General features: G+C 39.6%; 1 protein-coding gene across 3 annotated transcripts in view; it reads right to left on the bottom strand.

The window, feature by feature from the left end:
• The window catches only part of SLC16A9 (solute carrier family 16 member 9), a 60,045-nt gene that overhangs the window by 24,256 nt on the left and 14,783 nt on the right, over nt 1–21,006 (bottom strand). For all 3 annotated transcript variants that reach the window (XM_058696384.1, XM_058696383.1, XM_058696382.1), the window contains exon 2: nt 11,363–11,595. In XM_058696384.1, the coding sequence (XP_058552367.1) occupies nt 11,363–11,558 (196 nt within the window). In that variant the 5' untranslated portion in view covers nt 11,559–11,595. The remainder of the gene's footprint in view (nt 1–11,362; nt 11,596–21,006) is intronic.

The raw sequence follows: 21,006 nt of genomic DNA on the forward strand, positions 1-21,006 counted from the left end.
CAGCCTATCAGGAAGGGCAGGTTGAAACTCTCTGGCACAGGCTGACCATACAGCCAAAACATGGAATTTCTTCTGGGAAAGCTCAGTTCCGCTCTTAAGGCATTTTAAAGGATTGAATCAAGTTCACCCAAATTGTCTAGGATAATCTCCCTTATTTAAAGTCAGTTGATTATGGACCTTGAGCACATCTATAAAATATCTTTACAGCAACACCTACACTAGTGTTTGACTAACTGGGGAACATAGCCTAGCCAGGTTGACACTGACCATCACATCTCCCAAAGCAATGCCTCCTTCTCCAGCCAGATATACTCTTCCAGAATGCAACTCTGTGGTGCAGGCTCCAGGCCTTTGCATGGTGCCTGTTCCCTGATGGTCTACCTTGCACAGCCCATCCTCCCATCTAGCCCACCTCACAACCTATCTCTATAAAACTCCAGACATTGCTTTCCCCTTGCCTTTGTGAAGTCTCAAATTATCAGTAAGTCTTCTTTCTGTCTCTTCCCTGAAACTAAAATCCCTTGTAAGCACAGATGATGTCTTCTGTGTTGGAATCCCAAGCACAAAGGACACTCTATGGATGTATGTAATGTTAACTTATATAATGATAGTGAGCTTGTACAACCCAAATTCCCAGCTTTATTCATCCCAAAGATCAGCTGTATAAGCAAATAATTCAGACAGAGGAAGAAGTATTTTCTCTTCAATTATTCCAGTTTCAAAGAGAAGGAATGAAGAATTAAAATTATGAAGACTATAAAGTGAACATATGCATGTCTTGCATTGTTTGCACGTTACTGTGAGCTACCATTCAAATCTCAGTTTGCCAGAGACCAGGGGTGTGCCTTTAAATTCGAGATGCTTAGGCACAATCTCAGTAAAGTTCTAGTTTTCCCTCCAGCCCATCCCCCTAGAAGTATCTTTGTCTTTCATTCTGAAAGGTCTCATTTTTTTGTGGATTCCACAGTTTGGTTGCAACTGCTTGGGAAAGTAATTTTATTTGTGGGTGATTCTTGTTCTTTAATAGCTAAGGTTTGTTGAGCACCTACCATATAGCAAAAACCATCTCAATTACTTTATACAACAATCATATAAGGTAGTACTTTTATTGTCTCCAATTTAAAGATGAAGAAACAGGCTTCTCAGGTTAGAGAAACTGGAGCTTGGGTGCCACTTCTCCTCTTAGAGAATGTGCTTTATCTTGGGCTGCGTCTTCATGTGGGCATCCTGGGCACTAAACTTGAGGACAGTAATGCCTACCTCAGTGCACTGTTGTAAGGACCATACAATCTGTATGCTGCTTGGCAAATAGACTTACTCTTCCATGCCTTGCTCAGTTATAAAGCTCCAGAGTTTGGATCACAGAACTGAGACTCCTACTACGTCTTCTGTGAACAAAACTGGGTAAAGACAATAACTCATGTTTCTCAGATATAATACAGCCTACCTGCATCATAGTCATCTGGGCAGCCAGTTAAAATGAAGACCCCCCCATCCCCACCCCACTGCACTGATAGGTAGGAAATTGTCTTTTTAGACAACCTTGAGTAATTCGTATATAGTCCTGAATGTAAGAGCAAATACACACATGCACACACACATGCACATATACATCTATATGTGTATATACATATGTATAGGGTATATACATATGTATATATTTATATATGTATGTATGTATACATATAAAGCTCATCTTTATCAAAAAGATGTATGAATATAGATATATATACACATATGTATAAACTATATTTTATCAAAAAGATGCAAAGATGTCCACTTATGTGGTTTTTTTCCACCAGAATCAGAGTCACTGGACACTATTTTTCATGTTTTACATGGCACGAGCAGTGCTACAACCAAGCCAAAAAAACCTACAGCAGTCCCTTTTACAAGTGAGTCAAAGCAAATCACACATTGGAGAATTATCGACAAGTGCAAGATTAAAATCTAAGTCAAGAGGTAAGCCAGTGGTGGTTCCCAACTGAAAATCACTTTTTGGGCTTTAAAAAAATTTACATATGTGGGCCTCTTCATAGACCAACTGAATTAGAATGTCTGGGGTCAAATAGAGGCCTTTAGATGCTGAACTGTTTCTATAGATGATTCTAAATATCTTCCCAGTTAAGAATTGCTGATAACCATTTGGGTCACCAACATGAGACCTACTTTTCCCATTTCCAAGGTAATATTAATCTGTTTATTTCTCTGCAGAACAAAGTTGTCAACAAAGGGCTGATGTGGCTCACACATGCTAGACACATCTTGCGAATACTTCATTACCATTGTTTTCAGGATCTGTCTTTTAATTTATGCTATGAAGAGCATAGCATATGGGAGGCCAACATCACACGTGTTCAGCACACACATGCGCGCGCGCGCACACACACACACACACACACACACACACACAAACACCTATAAGTGGTAGCTGTTCAGCCATCATTTCTTTCCTATCACTTTCTCCTTGTTTAGCCCTCTGTCTCTTTATTCTATGGTCATCTTCACAAAGGGTTTCATTAGCTGGGTGCAAGTGCCTCCTCATCTAGCAGATGAAACTGAAGTTAAGTGACTTATACAAGGTAACTCAGCTAACTAATCTTGATGCCAGGACTTAAATTAGCCTCTAACTTCAACCCAATGCTCCCCCCCCCCCCAGTACTTGTTCTCCCCCCTGAACTTTGGTGAGATGCTCTATTTTCCCAGCCCCTGCAAGCAGAGCTGGTTTCAGGGCTTGAGTGCCACACACTTGATTTACTGCTCTGCTGTCTCTGTCTTAAAATTCTTAAGTTTTAACAAGGATCCTTGCATTTTTATTTTGCATTGGGACCTGCAAATTATGTAGCTGGTCCTGCTACAAGTTAAGGGGGAAGCTCCTGGTCCTTGAAGCAGTGGGAACTTGGAGAAAGTGCAAGCTGCTGCTCAGACCACCAATGTCCCATCCATCCCGAAGGAGCTCTCAGCTTCTCTGAACCCTCAATGCCCACCTGGACGGACTTAGTGATAAAATTTGTTCTCTGAATATGTGCTATCATTTCAAATGTCCTTTAACTCTTGCTGGAAGACAGGGTAATTACCTTTCTGTTTAAGTATTTGCTAATAGAAATGGTGACTAATTGGAGGACATTTAAAAAGATTCTGTCTTCTTTGTACCACATCATTTTGTAGAAATCAATGCTTGCAAACTCCTATATTAACATATCAATTATCCATTTGTACTTTGACAGCTTTGGAAACAATCCACATTTTGAAACACTCTTTGAAATAAGTCTTGAGCAAACTTTTCCTGTTTCTCCTGAGTTCCTAATGACAGTATTATTTTCATTTGTTTAGTTATGTTACTTATCTTATCTGACATGGCCACAGTATCCACTATTGTGTTTTCAAGTCTTGCTTTTATTTTTTTATTTTATTTATTTATTTTTTTAATATATGAAATTTACTGTCAGATTGGTTTCCATACAACACCCAGTGCTCATCCCAAAAGGTGCCCTCCTCAATACCCATCACCCACCCTCCCCTCCCTCCCACCCCCCATCAACCCTCAGTTTGTTCTCAGTTTTTAACAGTCTCTTACGCTTTGGCTCTCTCCCACTCTAACCTCTTTTTTTTTTTTTTCTTCCCCTCCCCCATGGGTTTCTGTTACGTTTCTCAGGATCCACATAAGAGTGAAACCATATGGTATCTGTCTTTCTCTGTATGGCTTATTTCACTTAGCATCACACTCTCCAGTTCCATCCACGTTGCTACAAAAGGCCATATTTCATTTTTTCTCATTGCCACGTGGTATTCCATTGTGTATATAAACCACAATTTCTTTATCCATTCATCAGTTGATGGACATTTAGGCTCTTTCCATCATTTGACTATTGTTGAGAGTGCTGCTATAAACATTGGGGTACAAGTGCCCCTATGCATCAGTACTCCTGTATCCCTTGGATAAATTCCTAGCAGTGCTATTGCTGGGTCATAGGGTAGGTCTATTTTTAATTTTCTGAGGAACCTCCACACTGCTTTCCAGAGCAGCTGCACCAATTTGCATTCCCACCAACAGTGCAAGAGGGTTCCCGTTTCTCCACAACCTCTCCAGCATCTATAGTCTCCTGATTTGTTCATTTTGGCCACTCTGACTGGCGTGAGGTGGTATCTGAGTGTGGTTTTGATTTGTATTTCCCTGATAAGGAGCGACGTTGAACATCTTTTCATGTGCCTGTTGGCCATCCGGATGTCTTCTTTAGAGAAGTGTCTATTCATGTTTTCTGCCCATTTCTTCACTGGGTTATTTGTTTTTCGGGTGTGGAGTTTGATGAGCTCTTTATAGATTTTGGATACTAGCCCTTTGTCCGATGTGTCATTTGCAAATATCTTTTCCCATTCCGTTGGTTGCCTTTTAGTTTTGTTGGTTGTTTCCTTTGCTGTGCAGAAGCTTTTTATCTTCATAAGGTCCCAGTAATTCATTTTTGCTTTCAATTCCCTTGCCTTTGGGGATGTGCCGAGTAAGAGATTGCTACGGCTGAGGTCAGAGAGGTCTTTTCCTGCTTTCTCCTCTTTCCTGTCTCACATTCAGGTCCTTTATCCATTTTGAGTTTATTTTTGTGAATGGTGTGAGAAAGTGGTCTAGTTGCAACCTTCTGCATGTTGCTGTCCAGTTCTCCCAGCACCATTTGTTAAAGAGACTGTCTTTTTTCCATTGGATGTTCTTTCCTGCTTTGTCAAAGATGAGTTGGCCATACGTTTGTGGGTCTAGTTCTGGGGTTTCTATTCTATTCAATTGGTCTATGTGTCTGTTTTTGTGCCAATACCATGCTGTCTGGATGATGACAGCTTTGTAGTAGAGGCTAAAGTCTGGGATTGTGATGCCTCCTGCTTTGGTCTTCTTCTTCAAAATTACTTTGGCTATTCGGGGCCTTTTGTGGTTCCATATGAATTTTAGGATTGCTTGTTCTAGTTTTGAGAAGAATGCTGGTGCAATTTTGATTGGGATTGCATTGAATGTGTAGATAGCTTTGGGTAGTATGGACATTTTGACACTATTTATTCTTCCAATCCATGAGCAGGGAATGTCTTTCCATTTCTTTATATCTTCTTCAATTACCTGCATAAGCTTTCTATAGTTTTCAGCATACAGATCTTTTACATCTTTGGTTAGATTTATTCCTAGGTATTTTATGCTTCTTGGTGCAATTGTGAATGGGATCAGTTTCTTTATTTGTCTTTCTGTTGCTTCATTGTTAGTGTATAAGAATGCAACTGATTTCTGTACATTGATTTTGTATCCTGCAACTTTGCTGAATTCATGTATCAGTTCTAGCAGACTTTTGGTGGAGTCTATCGGATTTTCCATGTATAATATCATGTCATCTGCAAAAAGCGAAAGCTTGACTTCATCTTTGCCAATTTTGATGCCTTTGATTTCCTTTTGTTGTCTGATTGCTGATGCTAGAACTTCCAGCACTATATTAAACAACAGAGGTGAGAGTGGGCATCCCTGTCGTGTTCCTGATCTCAGGGAAAAAGCTCTCAGTTTTTCCCCGTTGAGGATAATGTTAGCTGTGGGCTTTTCATAAATGGCTTTTATGATCTTTAAATATGTTCCTTCTATCCCGACTTTCTCAAGGGTTTTTATTAAGAAAGGGTGCTGGATTTTGTCAAAGGCCTTTTCTGCATCGATTGACAGGATCATATGGTTCTTCTCTTTTTTTTTGTTAATGTGATGTATCACGTTGATCGATTTGCGAATGTTGAACCAGCCCTGCATCCCAGGAATGAATCCCACTTGATCATGGTGAATAATTCTTTTTATATGCTGTTGATTTCAATTTGCTAGTATCTTATTGAGAATTTTTGCATCCATATTCATCAGAGATATTGGCCTGTAGTTCTCTTTTTTTTACTGGGTCTCTGTCTGGTTTAGGAATCAAAGTAATACTGGCTTCATAGAATGAGTCTGGAAGTTTTCCTTCCCTTTCTATTTCTTGGAATAGCTTGAGAAGGATAGGTATTATCTCTGCTTTAAACGTCTAGTAGAACTCCCCTGGGAAGCCATCTGGTCCTGGACTCTTATTTGTTGGGAGATTTTTGATAACCGATTCAATTTCTTCTCTGGTTATGGGTCTGTTCAAGCTTTCTATTGCCTCCTGATTGAGTTTTGGAAGAGTGTGGGTGTTTAGGAATTTGTCCATTTCTTCCAGGTTGTCCAATTTGTTGGCATATAATTTTTCATAGTATTCCCTGATAATTGTTTGTATCTCTGAGGGATTGGTTGTAATAATTCCATTCTCATTCATGATTTTATCTATTTGAGTCATCTCCCTTTTCTTTTTGAGAAGCCTGGCTAGAGGTTTGTCAATTTTGTTTATTTTTTCAAAAAACCAACTCTTGGTTTCGTTGATCTGCTCTACAGTTTTTTTAGATTCTACATTGTTTATTTCTGCTCTGATCTTTATGATTTCTCTTCTTCTGCTGTGTTTAGGCTGCCTTTGCTGTTCTGCTTCTATTTCCTTTAGGTGTGCTGTTAGATTTTGTATTTGGGATTTTTCTTGTTTCTTGAGGTAGGCCTGGATTGCAATGTATTTTCCTCTCAGGACTGCCTTCGCTGCGTCCCAAAGCATTTGGATTGTTGTATTTTCATTTTCATTTGTTTCCATATATTTTTTAATTTCTTCTCTAATTGCCTGGTTGACCCACTCATTCGTTAGTAGGGTGTTCTTTAACCTCCATGCTTTTGGAGGTTTTCCAGACTTTTTCCTGTGGTTGATTTCAAGCTTCATAGCATTGTGGTCTGAAAGTATGCATGGTATAATTTCAATTCTTGTCAACTTATGAAGGGCTGTTTTGTGACCCAGTATATGATCTATCTTGGAGAATGTTCCATGTGCACTCGAGAAGAAAGTATATTCTGTTGCTTTGGGATGCAGAGTTCTAAATATATCTGTCAAGTCCATCTGATCCAATGTGTCATTCAGGGCCCCTGTTTCTTTATTGACTGTGTGTCTAGATGATCTATCCATTTCTGTAAGTGGGGTGTTAAAGTCCCCTGCAATGACCACATTCTTATCAATAAGGTTGCTTATGTTTATGAGTGATTGTTTTATATATCTGGGGGCTCCGGTATTTGGCGCATAGACATTTATAATTGTTAGCTCTTCCTGATGGATAGACCCTGTAATTATTACATAATGCCCTTCTTCATCTCTTGTGACAGCCTTTAATTTAAAGTCTAGTTTGTCTCATATAAGTATGGCTACTCCAGCTTTCTTTTGGCTTCCAGTAGCATGATAAATAGTTCTCCATCTCCTCACTCTCAATCTAAAGGTGTCCTCAGATCTAAAATGAGTCTCTTGTAGACAGCAAATAGATGGGTCTTGTTTTTTTATCCATTCTGATACCCTATGTCTTTTGGTTGGCGCATTTAATCCATTTACATTCAGTGTTATTATAGAAAGGTACGGGTTTAGAGTCATTGTGATGTCTGTATGTTTTATGCTTGTAGTGATGTCTCTGGTACTTTGTCTCACAGGATCCCCCTTAGGATCTCTTGTAGGGCTGGTTTTGTGGTGACAAATTCCTTCAGTTTTTGTTTGTTTGGGAAGACCTTTATCTCTCCTTCTATTCTAAATGACAGACTTGCTGGATAAAGGATTCTCGGCTGCATATTTTTTCTGTTTAGCACACTGAAGATATCGTGCAAAGCCTTTCTGGCCTGCCAAGTTTCAAAGGAGAGATCAGTCACGAGTCTTATAGGTCTCCCTTTATATGTGAGGGCACGTTTATCCCTTGCTGCTTTCAGAATTTTCTCTTTATCCTTGTATTTTGCCAGTTTCACTATGATATGTCATGCAGAAGATCGATTCAAGTTACGTCTGAAGGGAGTTCTCTGTGCCTCTTGGATTTCAATGCCTTTTTCCTTCCCCAGTTCAGGGAAGTTCTCAGCTATAATTTCTTCAAGTACCCCTTCAGCACCTTTCCCTCTCTCTTCCTCCTCTGGGATACCAATTATGCGTATATTATTTCTTTTTAGTGTATCACTTAGTTCTCTAATTTTCCCCTCATACTCCTGGATTTTTTTTATCTCTCTTTCTTTCAGCTTCCTCTTTCTCCATAACTTTATCTTCTAGTTCACCTATTCTCTCCTCTGCCTCTTCAATCCGAGCCGTCGTGGTTTCCACTTTGTTTTGCATTTCGTTTAAAGTGTTTTTCAGCTCCTCGTGACTGTTCCTTAGTCCCCTGATCTCTGTGGCAAGAGATTCTCTGCTGTCCTGTATACTGTTTTCAAGCCCAGCGATTAATTTTATGACTATTATTCTAAATTCACTTTCTGTTATATTATTTAAATCCTTTTTGATCAGTTCATTAGCTGTTGTTATTTCCTGGAGATTCTTCTGAGGGGAATTCTTCCGTTTGGTCATTTTGGATAGTCCCTGGAGTGGTGAGGACCTGCAGGGCACTTCCCCCGTGCTGTGGTGTATAAATGGAGTTGGTGGGCGGGGCCACAGTCCGACCTGATGTCTGCCCCCAGCCCACCGCTGGGGCCACAGTCAGACTGGTGTGTGCCTTCTCTTCCCCTCTCCTAGGGGCGGGATTCACTGTGGGGTGGCGTGGCCCGTCTGGGCTACTTGCACACTGCCAGGCTTGTGGTGCTGGGGATCTGGTGTAATAGCTGGGGTGGGTAGGCAAGGTGCACGGGGGCAGGAGGGGCAGGCTTAGCTCGCTTCTCCTTGGGTGATCCACTTCAGGAGGGGCCCTGTGGCAGCGGGAGGGAGTCAGATCCGCTGCTGGAGGTTTGGCTCCGCAGAAGCACAGAGTTGGGTGTTTGCGCGGAGTGAGCAAGTTCCCTGGCAGGAACTGGTTCTCTTTGGGATTTTGGCTGGGGGATGGGCGGGGGAGATGGCGCTGGCGAGCGCCTTTGTTCCCCACCAAACTGAGCTCTGTCCTCCGGGGGCTCAGCAGCTCTCCCTCCCTTTGTCCTCCAGCCTTCCCGCTTTCTGAGCAGAGCTGTTAACTTATGACCTCCCAGACGCTAAGTCGCGCTTGGTGTTGGAACACAGTCCGTCCGGCCCCTCCGCTTTTGCCAGCCAGACTCGGGGGCTCTGCTTGGCCGGCGAGCCGCCCCTCCGCCCCGGCTCCCTCCCGCCAGTCCGTGGAGCGCGCACCGCCTCGCCGCCCTTCCTACCCTCTTCCGTGGGCCTCTCGTCTGTGCTTGGCTCCGGAGACTCCGTTCTGCTAATCCTCTGGCGGTTTTCTGGGTTCTTTAGGCAGGTGTAGGTGGAATCTAAGTGATCAGCAGGATGCGCGGTGAGCCCAGCGTCCTCCTACGCCGCCATCTTCCGGAACTCCCTCAAGTCTTGCTTTTAATTCAGCAAGATAATACATCAATTGCACATGAAAAGATGCTCAACATCGCTCCTCATCAGGGAAATACAAATCAATACCACACTCAGATATCACCTCACACCAGTCAGAGTGGCCAAAATGAACAAATCAGGAGAGTATAGATGCTGGCGAGGATGTGGAGAAACGGGAACCCTCTTGCACTGTTGGTGGGAATGCAAATTGGTGCAGCCGCTCTGGAAAGCAGTGTGGAGGTTCCTCAGAAAATTAAAAATAGACCCACCCTATGACCCAGCAATAGCACTGCTAGGAATTTATCCAAGGGATACAGGAGTACTGATGAATAGGGGCACTTGTACCCCAATGTTTATAGCAGCACTCTCAACAATAGCCAAATTATGGAAAGAGCCTAAATGTCCATCAACTGATGAATGGATAAAGAAATTGTGGTTTATATACACAATGGAGTACTACATGGCAATGAAAAAGAACGAAATATGGCCCTTTGTAGCAACATGGATGGAACTGGAGAGTGTGATGCTAAGTGAAATAAGCCATACAGAGAAAGACAGATACCATATGTTTTCACTCTTATGTGGATCCTGAGAAACGTAACAGAAACCCATGGAGGAGGGGAAGGAAAAAAAAAAAAAAAGAGGTTAGAGTGGGAGAGAGCCAAAGCATAAGAGACTGTTAAAAACTGAGAACAAACTGAGGGTTGATGCAAGGTGGGAGGGAGGGGAGGGTGCGTGATGGGTATTGAGGAGGGCACCTTTTGGGATGAGCACTGGGTGTTGTATGGAAACCAATTTGAAAACAAATTTCATATATTGAAAAAAAAAGATAATACATCAATTGGAAACAAATGATTTTGTTTTGTCTTAAGAAGTCCCCTTTAGATATCAAGAAAAGACAGCATACTTAAAAGAAGGAACAGCTAATGTATTTTGTGTTCATGAAATCATTTCAGAGCTGAAAATTACCTTTCAAATCATCACATTCAATGTCCTTATTTTCTCCTTATGTTCCTACGATGTCTGTATATCCCCACAGAATAGAGATTGTGATTTTCTCAATGAAGCAAGCCAACCTCATAGCATACAGGAAAAGACCCCAGGGATACTGACCCTAAGAAGTCACCATCTTAGCACACCTGTGCTTAAATAGTTTCAAGTAAATCAGATTGATGGTCACTAAACATTACTGCAGATTTCAAACTATTACTCCAGAAATTGAAGTGCCATAATGATTTTCATCCTTTAAAGGTAAATGAAAACCCCTCTACTCTTCTTTCTAAAGATGAATCTAAGATTTCATTCTAGATTCATTCTAAAGATTCTTTCTAAAGAACGAATCCCTACTCCATCATATGTAAACATTTATCAAGAATATTACTTATGGAGATATTATACAAAGGCCACACAAAATTCATCACATCTATACTATACATAACACTGCATTAAAATTCTAAATAGTGTCATCATTGTGAGATGGGACTACCTTTGCCATGTCAAATTTTCCTCATGAAGGTGACACAAATGTAGTTCATGCAATTTGATCACAGTGGACCTGAATCAAAGAGGAGTAATTTCGAATCGAATAGGAACTGCTTACAGGACAGTGAACATCGTGTGGTCCTTTGCTCACCAGCATACACTGGACATGCCAGGTTGGATGCCTTCATCTCCCTGTATCAATCTTACTCATGGAAGCATGGGTGTCTCTCACTAGACTGTGAGTCTCTTAAGGCAGGTACAGCGTGTTTACTGCTCATCTTTTTCTATCTAGCATCTAGCACACTGCCTGGCACACAATGGCAAATAAATGCATCAAGAAATGAATGCGTATCTTATGGAACTCTGTATTTTCACATAGATTTATTATAATCTCAAGGAAGGCAGGAAAATATGTGCTAGTTAAAAAACAAAACAAAACAAAACAATAGCCTCCTATGCCTTGCACAGTGTTGGCAATGCAACAAATCTAATTAAATGATAAAGGAATTAGGAGAAGCATAGATTTATCCACTTACTTGCAAGCAAGCCAACTCCACTTGCAAGGGATCCGACCCAGGCTGTTTTTCCTTTTCCTTCACCAAAGGCATCCAGCCATTCTATGTACAAGACTCCAACAGCCAACGGTGACCCGTAACACAAAAACTGAGTGAAAAAGGAGACAAGCACGATCACCCAGCCCCATCCACCATCAGGTGACTTTTTAAATTCCATCGTAAGGTGAGATCAAGGAGGTGTTCCTCTGTCGGGCCTAAGCAAAAACAAAAGGAAAAGAAAAACATATTTAGAGTGTGGTGGGGCACATTATTTTGGATTAAAAATATCTTCTAAATTAAATCAAAAAGCTTCTCTAAAAATATACATGGATGGGGCGCCTGGGTGGCGCAGTCGGTTGGGCGTCCGACTTCAGCCAGGTCACGATCTCGCGGTCCGTGAGTTCGAGCCCCGCGTCAGGCTCTGGGCTGATGGCTCAGAGCCTGGAGCCTGTTTCCGATTCTGTGTCTCCCTCTCTCTGCCCCTCCCCCGTTCATGCTCTGTCTCTCTCTGTCCCAAAAATAAATAAAACGTTGAAAAAAAAAATTTTAAAAAAAAATAATAAAAATATACATGGAGAAGCATAAAAATCACGGACATATCAAGTTAACTTTAAATTTTGTGCTGATGATTTGAGTAAGTAATATTTCCACATGGATCAAAAAAAATTTTTTTAATTATAAAAAGGCACAGAGTGAAAACCTTGTCCCCATTCACTAGGTCTGGTTTCTTGTCACATGTTGGGTTCCCCAGGAGGCAGACTATTAGTAAGAAGGAGGTTTATTAGGACTGTTCTCTTCCTATGGAAGGTAATAGGGGAGAGAAAAAGTAAGCTGCCACGTGGTGTTAAGGAAGGGGACTTCTAAAGCTGGGATGGCCCTTCAGAGTTGCCCTGAGTTGGGCATGAAGAGTTGCCCTGTCTTCCCCCCAGTTGCTCTTTCACTGGATTTGGACCATCCAAGAAGAGTGCATGACCTTAGGTGAGGCTGTCATTCCTGTAGGACAGTCAGCTGAAGCCCCAGCACCCCCCACCCCACCACCTGCCTTGGCCAGCACTCTCAACAGCTGGGGCAAGGAATTTCTCATTCCCAAAGGGGTCTGGGGGGGAATTGGCAGCACATCACCATGTCCACCAACTTAAGTATCCTCCCAGACTTTGTTCATGAAGGTACAAGCAAAACCAAGCAAATAGTCTTAGATTTCCCTCTTTCTTAAAAAAAAAAAATTTTTTTTTGACATTTATTTATTTTTGACAGAGTGAGACAGAGCACAAGTGGGGGAGGGGCAGAGAGAGAAGGAGACACAGAATCTGAAGTAGGCTCCAGGCTCCGAGCAAGCGTTCAACACAGAGCCCAACATGGGGCTCGAACCCACGAACCATGAGATCATGACCTGAGCTGAAGTCGGTCACTTAACCGACTGAGCCACCCAGGCGCCCCTAGATTTCCCTCTTTTTAGACAGAAAGTAGCATATTGTACAATCTATTCCAAACCTTGTCTCATGCATTTAATACCCCCAAGATTTTTCCCTGTCAATACACAGCTTCCTTAGTCTTTTTTTTCTCAATAAGCACAAAGTAGCTCACCATATGGCTGCACACATGTTCGTTTATTCATTTATTAAATAGGCAAAATATTTACATGGTTCAAAACTGAAAAAGAAGGACCAAAGGTATACAGTCCATACCTATTTCCCACCTAACTCCCATATCCTCCACAGAAAACCAATACTTCTTGTTTCTTTTATATCTTTCTAGAGTTGGTTTATGTATACATTGTTCACTCAAATATAGATTTCCTCTATTTTTTACACAGAAAAATATTCTGAATGCATAGCGACCTTCCTCATTCTCTTGTTTGTGCTGCATTGTGTTTCATTATAGGGCTTTCTCTTAATTCAACCAGTTCCCTGTGACTTACAGTGAAAAACAATGCTGCGATGAATAATCTTACATATCCATAGACCTTTTTGCACATATGCATGTCTGTTAGATAAAACCCAAACGAGGAATTGCTGAGTCAAAAGGTAAGAACATTGTATCTGTAACTAGTATTACGAAATTGGCATCAAAGGATTAAACCAATTCATATTATCCCCAGCAATTTGGGGTGTGTCATAAAGCTTTTGCATTTTTGCCAATTTGGTAACGGTAAAACAGTATTTCATCATAGATTTAACTTGCATTTCTCAGCTTTCCCTGAAAGTTGTGTGTCATTACATAGATAAAAAGCCATTTGTAATTCCTATCTAATTCTTGGGTATATATGTGTGTATTTCTGTAATTTCCATTCTGTTCCATTGATCTGCCTTTCACTCAACATTACAATAGCTTAATTACTAAGTCTGAATTACATTTGTAAGTTGACTTAAGGAAAATTGATCCTTTTGTGATGTTGAGTCTTGCCATTGAAGAACATGGTGTGCTTCTCCATTTGTTCAAGTCTACTATTCTTAATAGAAGATATTAAGTGTTCTTTATGTTTAAAGTTTTCCCTAACATTTCTTTTTATTTTAAGTATTCTATCCTTTTTGTTAATATTAAAATCAGGGTTATTTCTTTGTTTTGTTTGTATGTGTAAAAGTTATTGATGTCTATAAGTTAATTTTGTATCCAATTACCCTACTACATTCTCGTTTGCAGTAGATTTTTGGATGATTCTCTTGAGTATATAAAATACATAATACAATAAAGTTACACAATCATCTACAAACAGGGATAATTTTACGTTCTTATTTTGAATTTTTATACTTCAAAATGCTTTCTTTTGTATTTGCATCTAACAGGGCATACAGAATAATGTCAAATAATAAGAGTATATGTCTTTGGTTCCTAACTTAGAATACCTTCAAATGCCAACGTGCTGCCTCTGGAGCTTAGATAGATTTCTTTCACAAAGAAAACATTCACATTACTCTATCTTGAGTGTTACCATAAAAAAAAATGCTTACTACATTTTAAAAGAATTTGAAAATATTACTTTTTTTGAAGATCTGAAACAGTTTACATGGCAATAGATTTAGAGTCCCAAGCCTTGACCTTCCTGCCCCCAACAGGGCCATCCACTTAATGTATGCTTTTTATATCACTACATCATGTCAGGTTTACAATCAGTTTTAACTGAGTCTTCTTTGACCTCAGATTTTTCCAAGCCATTCCCTTGGCTGTGGAATGGCCACAGCCTAATCAAATAATAGGTGAAGACAGTAGAAAATGTCATTCATCCGTTCATGCACATCTCTAATTAGATGACGGAGCACTTGGCTACCTTAAGAGAGTCATAGTTACACCCATCAATTTATATGGGCTTCACTGAATTTCTTCACTTTGACATTCAGAACGCTAAGGCAAAATCATGTCATGACCTGCCACGGGCCTTTAAAGTGTATAAATTAGCTTTCAGTATTTCATAACTGACAATTGAAAGAGGTTACAATTTGTACACAGAACTGTAGAGTCTAAAAGCCAGTCTTTCAGACCAAATGATTGTGTTAGCAGACAGAATACTCCAAATTTCCAAATATCTAAGTCCTTTGAAATAATCAGCTATGTCTCTTCTTTAGAAGTCAACTCTCTCCAGTACCTACTCTAATGTAAAAGTAAACAATATCATTTTGGTCCTTCGAATGACAATTTAGTCCTTTGCAAATTTCTTGTTCAAAATCCCTTTTAAAGAAAATATAGTCTTAATTCCCTAAACTAGATTACTATACGATAGCAACAGCCAAACATCTAAAGAGACTAAAAGGCTGTATAAGAACAAATGCATATAAGATTGTCCTTCGACTAAATCTTCAAATTATCGCACTTCAGGAAAAGTACACATTTATATAGGCAAAGCACCAGAATCATGAAGAAAGCCAGTATTTTCTTTTTTTTTTTTTTTTTTTTTTTTTTTGAAAGCCAGTATTTTCTGAAGGGTCAGGGGAGGAAAAGGGTGAGGAGTATCTCCCTTGCCAGTTTGCAGACCTAAGTAGACAGAAGTGCTTTTATACACAAAATACCTTGGCCTTGCTTCACTTTGCCTTGCCTTGGGTGACATTTCAACACACAGGACAGGAGCCAGAGAAATTCTTCTCACAGTAAATATTTGGGAGAACAAACCTTTGAAATACAAAGTTCCCATATATATCAACTCTGACTAGAAAGACAAGTTTTTATAAAGAGTTGGCTAATAGCTTCTAACTTTTAATTGTCTCACAGTTTGATGTACATGTAGTATACATAGAACATGGTGGAAAATACCATTTAGTGATGTCTTGTTTTCTGTCAGGGTAACTAATACCTTTCCCCTATAGTTTCTTCTATTCCTTGTTTCTCACCTGCTATTTCTCTGACATTATATATTCTCCAAGGTGATTTCACAAATAGACTAATCTTCATTTTCCCCCTTTTGTAATGGTACCCAATTTCCTTTGGGGGACTTGGGGTCTTCTCTATGAGTGGATAGGTGGTAGGACTGTTGATCAAGATTCTTTAATCTTGACCCATAGAGTAGTATGTGATCCAAGCAAAGCCAGCAGGACCTCTTTCCCAGGACTCTGAATTTTGACTGAAATGCTATAAGGAAATATATATTTGAAGTTTACTGATTTCAATGGTAGTACATTGAAGAGACCACCTTGACTACCTTGGGGTATACCCAAGATGGGTTTCTCCAGCCTTTCATTTCACAAACCTGTTTGTTCCTGTGAACAAACCCAGGAAATTATTTTGTTAATTTGTTTTTGTTTCTTGTACTTGGAACAGAATAAAATTTGAGTGTGAAGTAATTTCAAGCTGATTATTTTACCTTTCTATACCCCACTTGGTCCCATTTGGGCCAAAAGGGTAGGTTTAGGAGCACAGTCTATGACTGCACAATATGGGAAATATAGAATATGCCATATCTCTTTTTCTTGAAATTTCTTATTATCCCTCCTTCTTCACATCTTATGATTCAATATGATAAAATCTCTTCTCTGGCATTCTTTTAACTAAAAACTTCAAATTAACTGAAATTTCCACTAAGTCCACTTATACTAATATTTAGAGAAATACAGCATTATAAAAGTGATCTTTATTCAAGTTTTATGATCACTTACAAATTAAAATATATTGACTAGATACCAAGAAGAAGAAGAAATAGCAGAAGAAATAGAAAGCATGGCTTTTGCTCCCTAGGAGCTTATAACCCAGTTAAGATGTAAGATAGCATGCGAATGAGTGCCAAAGAGGTGGCTGGATGTGAAACGTTTGAGAGTCAGAGGGAAAGGAAAGCAGGAGTGGAAGGCCCTGTGAAGTAGGTCGGTCCTAATGAACAATGGAGAGATTCAGGAAAGCATGGCTCTAGTAAGAGAAACACGAACATGGGTGTGGAATCAGGATAGGCCTGCTAAATTTGGTGAAAGTAAAGAAGGCAAGTCTTAGAGGGATCACAGAGGAAAACAAGATTGGAAAGATGGTACTCTCAGTTGAAATTTAAGAAGAAAATGTCTCAATAATCCTATACTTACAACGCCAAGATATATTATCTAAGTGATGGATTTTTCTTGTCCTAAAAAATAACAAAATCTGTAAGTATCAGAAAGTGTTGTTTTGTTTGGACTAGTGTTCCATGAGTATACTCAAAATTGGGGGCTCTTAATCATATAACTGTATAAAAATATGCTTTTAGGAAACACACACATTCTGGTATATTCTGGTACATTCTTTGAAATTTTGGAAACTTAAAAAAAAATTTTTAACATTTATTTATTTTTGAGAGAGAAAGAGAGACAGAGCATGAGCAGGGAAGGGGCAGAGAGAGAGTCACAGAACCTGAAGCAGGTCAGGCTTTAAGCTGTCATCACAGAGCCTGATGCAGGGCTTGAACTCATGAACTGTGAGATCGTGACCTGAGCTGAAGCTAGCTGCTCAACCGACTGAGCCACCCAGGCAACCTGGAATCTTTTTTAATCAGAGTGTTCACAAACCCAGACTTTGCATGATGAGACATCTTATCAAACTCAAAATTGCAAGCCATTTTGAGAGACCATTTGAAGAGCCCTATAATTTAAGGGCAGTTCTGTCACAGCACAGGATCTAATGGAACATTACAAAATTAACTTTAACTTATAATTTAAGTGCATATCTTATTTTTAACCTAAACATTAAATATGTTATAAACCTCCCTTGGAGTGGGGAGAGATATCATTACTCAAGCAAATGAGATTATCACAGTATGAAGGATAGCAGATCTCTTAAAGCTAGCATTTGTTTTGTGAAAGGACAAATTACAAGACACTTTCTTTGGAAATGTTGATAGAAGTCTACATTTTACTGTTGATTTACAAAGTGATTAGACTCCAATAGTCTATGCATTTACTTCTGCTCAAATAATGCCAATCCTCTGTTATTTTCTCAAATCTACACTGGCTAAAAATGTCTATTCTCCCCACATAGAATGCTAGAATTACATATTTGACGTTTATGAACATTCAGTGTTGACACAGAAGTTTTCTGTCTCTGAGGTGTATACATACATATTACACTATTTTTTGCCAAGTTGGGAGTGATTTACAGTTTACCTTCCTTTCAGTTGATGGTTCCTCTTGCCTTTTCCCCCCAATAATAATCATTCTCTAATAACCCTTTTTGACTGTTACCTATATCTCACTAAAGATTTCTAGGTGCATTTTTCACTTGAATCATAGGAGGTAAAAACAGAACTCTTTTTTTTTTTTTTTGAATCTCAGTCACTGCCAAATTATCTGGTGCTTAAGCACTTTATTTTTATGTCTTCTCTTTTTTGTGTGTTTTTATTGAAACTCTAATTAGTTAACATACAGTGTAATATTCGTTTCCGGTGTATAATATAGTGATTCAACACTTCCATACACCACCCCGTGCTCATTACAAGTGCCCTCCTTCATCCCCATCACCTATTTAAACCCTCCCCCCACCCACTGCCCCTCTGGTGACCATCAGTTTGTTCTTTATAGTGGAGAGTCAGCTTCTAAGTTTGTCTCTTTTTTTTTTTAACCTTTGCTCACTTGTTTCTTAAATTTCACATATAAGTGAAATCATCTGGTATTTGTCTTTCTCTGATTGACTTATTTCACTTAGCATAATACTCTCTAGTTCCATCCATGTCATTGTAAATGGCAAGATTCCATGCTTTTTTCTTAATTTTTTTTTAAAGTTTATTTATTTTTGAGAGATAGAGACAGAGTATGAGCAGGGAAGGGGCAGAGAGAGAGGGAGACACAGAACTCAAAGCAGGTTCCAGGCTCTAAGCTGTCAGCACAGAGCCCGATGTGGGGCTTGAACCCACAAACTGTGAGATCATGACCTGAGGTAAAGTTGGATGCTCAGCCAACTGAACCACCCAGGTGCCCCAAGATTCCATTCTTTTTTTTCTTCTGAGCAATATCGCATCAAAGCACTTTATTTTAAATAAGGGCCTAGGATCATGTGATTACATCCTGGGGAGGTGGGCGCAGGAAATGGTTGATTCCATGTTGATTTTGTCTTGACCTGGTCATCCACCAGGTGTGTCAAAAGTCAAAATCATCCTGGGCTTTGTGAACTTCCTTCAGTTACATTTATGTATCCTGTTAAATGGAAGGTTCCAAACCAGAGGCCAAGCTGAAGAAAGCTGGAACGCTTGTGTGCTGCTGGTGGGAATGAAAACGTGGCAGCCACTCTGGAAAACAGTTTGATAGGTGGGCATGAATACGCACAAGGTTTTTGTTGAGGTAACAAAAAGGTTTTTAAGTTATTTTTTATGGTACAGTTTGCACAACTCATGAAAAAAAAATCCACTAAACCATTCAGATTAAATAGGTGAACTCCAGAGGCACCTGGGTGGTTCAGTCGATCAAGTGTTGGACTTCAGCTCAGGTCATGATCTCGTAGTTCGTGGTTTCAAGGCCCGCGTCAGGCTCTGTGCTGACAACCCAGAGCCTGGATCCTGGTTTGGATTCTGTGTCTCCCTCTCTCTCTGCCCTCCCCCTGCTTGTGTTCTGTCTCTCTCTCTCAAAAATAAATAGACTTAAAAAAAAGTTTTTTAATAAAAATAAATAGGTGAACTTCACCACATCTGATTTATATCTCCAAAAAGTTGTTAAAGTAAAATGCATTCAAAAGCTACTGGAAATTATGTTTTTGTTCTGACTCTAACATGGGTAACAAGTTTTATAAACTACAGAGCAGACCCATTCTGCCAGAAGCAGTTCTAGCACTGATACTGCTGTTTCCCTCCTGTGACACTTGCCCTTCCAAACATGTATCATGCATCCTCCACCGCTGACTGCGGTTTGGGTCAAGGGATGCTAGGAATTGAGAAAAAACTGGGAGGAATTCTCATTTAAAAATGTAGGTAAACAAATCATTCTTTGTGAAAATAAAAAATAAGCAAATAATTATTTGGGAATTCTAATAAAATACAGGTAAAAAAAAATACCCTTTAATACACACAGAGACTCATGATTCAAATATAAGTTAATTAGATTGCATTTAATGGGAGACAAGCAGCATAGAGGCCGTTCTGGTGTACAAGTAGCCACAGCTGTTGCGGGGGCTGGAGTCCGCCTCTACCACGCTACCACTCAGCTGGTACTTTCACTTTCCTATGTCTGGAGGAGCTGCGTTCCACAGCGCGCGCCAAGTAAAAAGTGCAACACGTGCAGTCACTTGCCAAAGAGTCAGCATGGCTGTTTGTTGACCATTTACGGGTAGCTTAAAGCTTTATAACAGTGTCAGTTGTCTCTGGGTCAAAGATACAAACTTCCAAGTGAATCTGCTCCATTTGTTGTTTCGGATATTGGAAAACACACTCACATGAACACCAGTGTTACTCCTTTAAAAGTTATAGACACTGGATTAATTTTGTCCTTTTCCAGTGATATTATTTCATAATGAGTAGAGTTTATGATTTCTCTTCTGAAGCAAAATAAATTTTGGTATAGATCAATGTCATTTTTAAAGGAAAAGAAGAACCCAGCCCCTGTCCTTCTTATAAACTATTAAAACTCTTCACAAAATCACACAAAGAAATCCTTGTTTTATATGTATATACACACACACACACACACACACACACACATATATATACGTATACACATATACGTGTGTGTGTATATATATATATATTTTTTTGTTTTAAAACCAGTTTTTGTTTTAGAGACAGAGTGTGTGCACACAGCATGGGAGGGACAGAGGGAAAGAGAGTCTTAAGCAGGCTTCACACCCAGCGTGGAGCCAATCTCACAACTGTGAGATTATGATGATCAATAATCATCATAATTCTAAAACATTTTCATCATCCCCAAAAGAAACCGAATACCTATTAGTAGTCACTTTCCATTTCCTCCCAAACCTCCTAGCCCTAGGCAACCACTGATCTACTTCCTGTCTCTATAGATGATCTATTCTGGAAGTTTCATATAAATGAGAATCATATAATATGTAGTCTTTTGTGTTTGACCACTTTAATTTAGCATAATGTTTTTAAGGTTCATCATGTTGTAACATGTATTTGTATTTCATTCCTTTTTTTTAATGCTTATTTATTTTGAGAGAGGTTGAGGTCACCATGTGATCACCACGTGATTTTGAGCCAATTACTTAATGTCTCTAAACCACACTTTTCTTGTCTTAATATGGGA

The sequence above is a fragment of the Neofelis nebulosa genome, chromosome 13 (genome assembly GCF_028018385.1).
Source record: "Neofelis nebulosa isolate mNeoNeb1 chromosome 13, mNeoNeb1.pri, whole genome shotgun sequence".
NCBI lineage: Eukaryota > Metazoa > Chordata > Mammalia > Carnivora > Felidae > Neofelis > Neofelis nebulosa.